The 6,644-nt window shown below is 34.8% G+C and overlaps 1 protein-coding gene across 1 annotated transcript; it reads right to left on the bottom strand.

Annotated features, from left to right (window-relative positions):
- Window positions 1-5,328: 5,328 nt before the first annotated feature.
- On the bottom strand, window positions 5,329-6,282 carry LOC125124532 (olfactory receptor 2T29-like). The gene has a single exon (XM_047774619.1). It carries the CDS (start codon window positions 6,280-6,282, stop codon window positions 5,329-5,331), a length of 954 nt encoding a protein of 317 aa, XP_047630575.1.
- Window positions 6,283-6,644: the final 362 nt, after the last annotated feature.

Raw genomic sequence — 6,644 nt, 5'->3', positions numbered from 1 at the left:
ACAGAAGGAAGAAAATTATAAAGATCTGTGAGGAAATAAATAAAATAGATACTCAAAAAAACAATAGAAAAAAATCAATAAATCCAAGAGCTGGTATTTTGAAAGGGAAAACAAAATTGACAAACCTCTGGCCAGACTCACAAAGAAGAGGAGAAAAAAAAACAAATAAAATAAGAAATGAAAAAGGAGAAATCTCAATAGATAATGCAGAAATGCAAAAAAAAATCAGAGGATATTATGAAAAACTATATGCCAACAAATTTGACAACCTGGAAGAAATAGACAACTTCCTAGAGACAGCCTGACAAAACCGAATCAAGAAATAGATCAATTGAACAGACTTATCATTATAAATGAAATTTAATATGTCATAAAAACACTCTCTGCAAACAAAGGCCCAGGACCAGATAGCTTCACAGGTGAATTCTAGCAAACATACAAAGAAAACTTATACCCATTAGTTTTAAACATTTACAAAATGTTAAAGTAGGAACACTCCAAAGACATTCTATAAGGCCACCATCACCGTAATACCCAAACCAAAGATATTATCAAAAAGAAAAATTATAGGCCAATATTTTGATGAATATAGACACAAAAATTCTCAAAAAAAAAATTAGCAAACTGAATCCAACATTTTAAAAAAGATCATATGCCACGACCACATCCGATTTATCCCAGGTTCACAAGGATGGTTCAACATATGAAAATCAATCAGTGTCATACACCACATTAAGAAAAGTCAAAAACCACATGATCATCTCAATAGATGCAGAAAAAAACATTTGACAAAATACAACATGCATTCTTGATAAAAACTCTTACCAAAGAGGGAATATACTTTAACATAATCAAAGCTATTTATGGCAAACCCATGGCCAATATAATACTCAGTGGAGAGAAACTGAAAGACTTCTGGCTAAAATCTGGTACAAGACAAGGATACCCAATCTCACCACTGTTATTCAACATAGTACTGGAAGTCCTAGCCTCAACAATCAGATAAACAAAAGAAATAAAAGCTATCCAAATTGGAAGAGAAGAGGTAAAATTGTCACTGTATGCAGATGATAGATGGTATGATACTATATATAAAACACCCTAAGAACTCCACATAAATACTACTTGAACTGATCAATGAATTCAGCAAAGCAGAAGGATACAAGATGAACATTCAAGAATTAGTTGCATTTTTGCATAATAACAATGAAATATTAGAAAGGAATATAAAAATAAAATACCTTTTAAAATTGCACCCCCAAAAAATTAAATACCTAGGAATAAACTGGACAAAGAGATGAAAGACTTATATGCTGAAAACTGTAAAATATTAATCAAGGAAATTAAAGAGGATTCAAAGAAATGGAAGGATATTCCATGCTCCTGTACTGGAGGAATTATTATTGTAAAAATGGCCATAGTACCCAAAGAATATAGAGATTTGATGCAATCTCTATCAAATTACCTGTGATATTTTTCACAGAACTAGATAAAACAATTCAAAAATTTATATGAAAACATGAAAGACCCAGCATTGCCAAAGCAATCCTGAGGAATAAAAACAAAGCAGGAGGTATAATTCTCCCAATCTTCATTAAGTTACAGTAATCAAGAGAGTATGGTACTGGTACAAAAACAGACATGCAGACCAATGGAATAGAATAGAGAACCCAGAAATAAACCCAGGCATCCAGGGTCAATTAATCTTCAACAAAGGAGGCAAGAATATAAAATGAGAAAAGAGACTCTTCAGCAAGTGGGGATGGCAAAACTGGACAGCCACATGTAAATCAATGAAACTAGAACACATCCTCACACCACTTACAAAAATAAACTCAAAATGGCTAAAAGACTTAAACATAAGACAAGACACAATCAAACTTAGAAGAGAACATAGGCAAAACATCCTCTTGCATCAACATTACAAATTTGTCCTTAGGTCAGTCTCCCAAGGCAACAGAAATAAAAAAAAAATTAAATCAATGGGACCTAATCAAACTAGCAAGATTTTGCATAGCAAAGGAACCTGTAAATAAGACAACCTGAAGAATGGCAGAAAATAGTTTCAAAAGATGCAACTGATAATGTCTTAATCTCTAAAATACAGAAACAACATATATAATTCAACAGCCAAAAAACCAGCAATCCAATAAAAAAAAAATGGCCAGAACACCTGAATAGATATTTCTCCAAAGAGATATACAGATGGCCAACAGGCACATGAAAAATGCTCAACATCAATAATTTGTAGAGAAATGCCAATCAAAACCTCACATCAGTCTGAATGGCCATCTTTAACAAGTCAATAAATAACAAGCACTGAATAGGGTGCTGTGAAAAATGCCCCCCCACACACTGTTTTCAGGAATATAACTTAATACAACTACTATGGAAAACAGTATGGAGGTACCTCAGGAAACTAAATATATGATCCAGCAATTCCAAAGTTTGTCATATAACTGGACAAAACTTTCTTTGAAAAAGATGCATGCACCCATATGTTCAATGAAGCACTATTGACAATAGCCAAGACATGGAAGCAACCTAAATGTCCTTTGAAAGATGAATGGATTAAGAAGATGTGGAATACAACTCAGCCATAAAAAGAACGAAATAATGACATTTGCAGCAGCATGGATGGAACTAGAGACTGTCAAACTAAGTGAAATAAGTCAGAAAGAGAAAGACAAATACCATATGCTATCACTTATATCTGTAAGCTAATATATGGCATAAATAAAGCCATCTACAGAAAATAAACAAACTGATGGACTTGTAGAACAGTGTTGCCAAGGGGGAGGGGAACAGAGTGGGATGTAGTAGGAGTATGGGGTTAGTAGATGGAAACTATTGCATTTGAGGTAGATAAGCAATGAGACCTGCTGTATAGCACAAGGAATTATATATAGTCACTTGCAATGGAATATGGTGGAGGATAATGCGAGAAAAAGAATGTGTATACTTATATACATATATATGAATATCTAGGTCACTTCACTGTACAGCAGAAATTGACAGAACTTTGTAAATAAACTATAATCGAAAAAATAAAAATCATAAAAAATTTACACAATAAAAAATGGGCAAAAGGAATTTCCCATGGTTGTGTAGTGGTAATGAAACCAACTAGTATCCATGAGGATGTGGGTTCGATCCCAGGCCTTGCACCATCATTTAAGGATCTGGTGTGGTAGGTTGTAGACATGGCTTGGATCCCATGTTGCTATGCCTATAGCATAGGCCAGTGGCTACAGCTCTGATTTGACACTTAGCCTTGAAACTACCATATGCCCCAGGCGTGGCCCTAAAAAGACAAAAAAGAAAAAAAAAGAAAGAAATGGGCAGAAGAGCTAAATAAATATTTTTAACATTTTATTTTTTAATATTTCATTATTCTAAAAATATTTTAGTATAAATATTTATTTTTTGCTTGAGATGGAGTAAAAAACATCTTTTTTTAAGAATATGCTTTCTTACTACATTTTTTTCTTGTTTTGTTCTTTGGTTTTTTTTTTGATTGTTTCAATGCCTAGGGTGTCTTCAATGCAACCATTAAATGTGTGAACCAGAAAATTGAATAGGTGATACATACATTCCTAATTTCCTTTAAATGTTAAAGTACATATTCTATTCATTCCCTTTGACTAGAATAAAAATATTAAACTTATTTTCCAACTTTGTTTCCCCAAATCCTGCAAGAACCTTATTTTACAGGTCGGTATGCAAATAAGGAAAAGAGAAACGGAAATGAGATTCTGTATTTTTCAAACCATCTGATGATACACAAATTGACAGCATCTATTGAAAATTGATATAAAAGCCAATTAGTTTTTGATTTTATGGAACAGATTCAAGAAGGCCTGACGTACCACAAATGCCCAGCACTATTCCCCTTGGTTATGGTGTATGGTCCTTCCACTTACATTGGCACCATTCAGCTCATGATCCTCGTTCACCTTCACATCTAGTCTTGCACTTTTCTAATTAATTACCACAGTTTTAACAATTTTAAAATGCAAATAAAATCATTTTACTGCTGATTTTTTCAAACCTAGGTCACAAAGGACAAGAAATGAGACTATGAAATGAAACAGGAATGGAGATGTCATTTGAATATTGACCTTGCCTCCTTGGCCAACCACCTGACCTTTACTCATACTTTTCCTTTTCCATGCATCAGTTCCATGTGCAGGTCTCCCTGTGCCAGTCACTTTTACTAATATGAGTTTAACATCCTAGTTATCTTTCAACACTGAGTTCCCAGGCTTTTTCTCAGTCCCCCTTTGTTTGGCTGAACTAACATGTCAGAGGTGAAACTCATGTGTCCTTGTGACCTGTATGCTTTCTCCATGAACAGCAAAACAATTTGAATGTTTTATTACAATTATTTTCACAAACTATACCTACAGCTCCCAAATTTCTTAGATATAAGAGCCATGTTTCATTTTAGATTTAAAACTAACTTTAGCTATTTCTAAATTACAGTATAGCATAAGCAACTTTCATTGGAAAAAAATGAATGATTAAAAATTTGATGTTCTTCCTCTACTTGCTTATATAATAAGTATTTCAAAGGTCAGCAGTGAATTTTTGCTAAACCCCCCTTCCACATGGGATTAATAATTTTCACACAGTGCTTTACGGGTCTTGTATACCCAATCTACCATAAGGTATTAATGATTTTAGATAGATAATATCAGGTCATGCTTGCAGCACTGGCACATGAAGAACAAAGTAGCCCTATATGAAAGTAGGCAGAAGACTGGATTGTTGCAGTAAAGATCAGCAATGTTAACAAGGGCATTTCCAAAATATGTCACTTACACTGCCACCAAGAAGAACATCATAAAGAAAAAAGGAAAAAAATCTGACAATTTACCTTTTGTTTTAAAATAACTTCAAGTATTATTAACAATTAGTATAAAATAATTACAATACAATTAACATATATATTATTTACCTAGGTTTACTTGTTAAAATTTAACCCTTTTGCTTCATCACCTCTCACACTCTTCAGTTGCACATTTTTTCCTATATTTTATTACATATTTCCTAAAACTATGAATATCTTCTCACATAATCACAGTGAAGTTATCAACTTCAGAAGAATATAACATGGGTACAATGAAAATGAATAAATAAATAATGAATAAATAATATAATGAATATAAACCTGAAAAACTTTCCAGTAAAAGGAAGAACCTACCAAAAGAGATAAATGTGGGATAATATATCATTGTATGAGAATATGAAGAATAACATTGGCATAAAACTATACATTTTTGATACGTAGAATGAAAGAAAATAAACGCTTAATACAAAAAGTTTTTAGAGTTTTCTGGGAGATTCCACATTAAACATTTTGCTTAGTGCCCCTGTGACATCCTTATTCCTAAGGCTATATATCAGAGGGTTTATCAAAGGAGTGAGTATGGTATAAAAGACAGATACAACCATGTCCTTCTCAGGGGTATGATAGGAGCTGGGGAGCATGTAGGTGTAGATAGCAGCCCCATAGAAGAGGATAACTACAGTCATGTGGGAAGAACAGGTGGTGAAGGCCTTCTTCCGGCCTTCTGCTGAGTTCATTCTGTGGATGGTGAGGAGAATGAAATAATAGGAGCTTGAAATGATCATGACAGGGATGAGGAGCATGAGGACACAGCATATGTACATGAGGGTCTCATAGAGGGATGTGTCTGAACAGGAAAGCTTCATTACAGCAGGGACCTCACAGAAGAAATGATGGATCGCCCGTGATCTGCAGAAAGGGAAGGTCATGGTAACTGGTGTGAGCATAAAGCCATCCACTGATCCCAGGAACCAGCAGCCAGACACCAAGAGGAGACACACCTTATGATTCATGAGAATAGAATAGTGGAGTGGATGGCATATGGCCACATAGCGGTCATAGGCCATAGCAGCCAGAAGGAAAAATTCTGAACCTCCAAGTGTCAAGTAGAGAAACATCTGCATTCCACATTCAGGGGCTGAGATTTTATTCATGCCCATGACCTGGTCCATGAGCATCTTGGGCACAGTGACAGAAATGTACATCACATCCATGAGAGACAACTGGCTGATGAAAAAGTACATGGGGGTGTGGAGATGGGCAGTAGAATGAATCAGAAGGATCAAGATGCTATTCCCAGACAAGGCCATCAGGAAAATCACAAAAATGACTGCACAAAGGAGAGCTGGGTGCTTGGACTGACGGAAGAACCCCACTAGGATGAAATCCATCTGCCCGGTGTGGTTGGCCACCGAGGTGGAGTTGTCCATGAGGTTTCACCTAGGCCACCAAAGAGAGTTTTGGGATTAATAAATCACTCATGGAATATGACCACCTGGAGTGTGTGTGTGTGTGTGTGTGTGTGTGTGTGTGTGTGTGTGTGGTATGCACAATATGCCTTTTAAGCTAATAGAAGGAAATGCCCTGGGACTGTAAATATGAGGATTACAAGATATCTGTAATTCAAAAAATTTACTAGAACACAGGTAATTCATAATAGTGGCTCCAAAGTGTTGTTTTTGAAAATAGTTAATTTTGCCAAAGTACAAGGTCATTAGATTTCTTGATGATATTTTTTATCAAGTATAGAAATTTTCAGAATCACAAACATAAAATTAAATTATTGAAATAA

This window comes from Phacochoerus africanus, chromosome 4 (genome assembly GCF_016906955.1).
Source record: "Phacochoerus africanus isolate WHEZ1 chromosome 4, ROS_Pafr_v1, whole genome shotgun sequence".
NCBI lineage: Eukaryota > Metazoa > Chordata > Mammalia > Artiodactyla > Suidae > Phacochoerus > Phacochoerus africanus.
This window is presented reverse-complemented; position numbering and strand designations above follow the sequence as displayed.

Bases quoted from the DNA above. Each gene is read 5' to 3' on its own strand.
- LOC125124532 (XM_047774619.1), bottom strand. From the start codon at position 6,282: ATGGACAACTCCACCTCGGTGGCCAACCACACCGGGCAGATGGATTTC.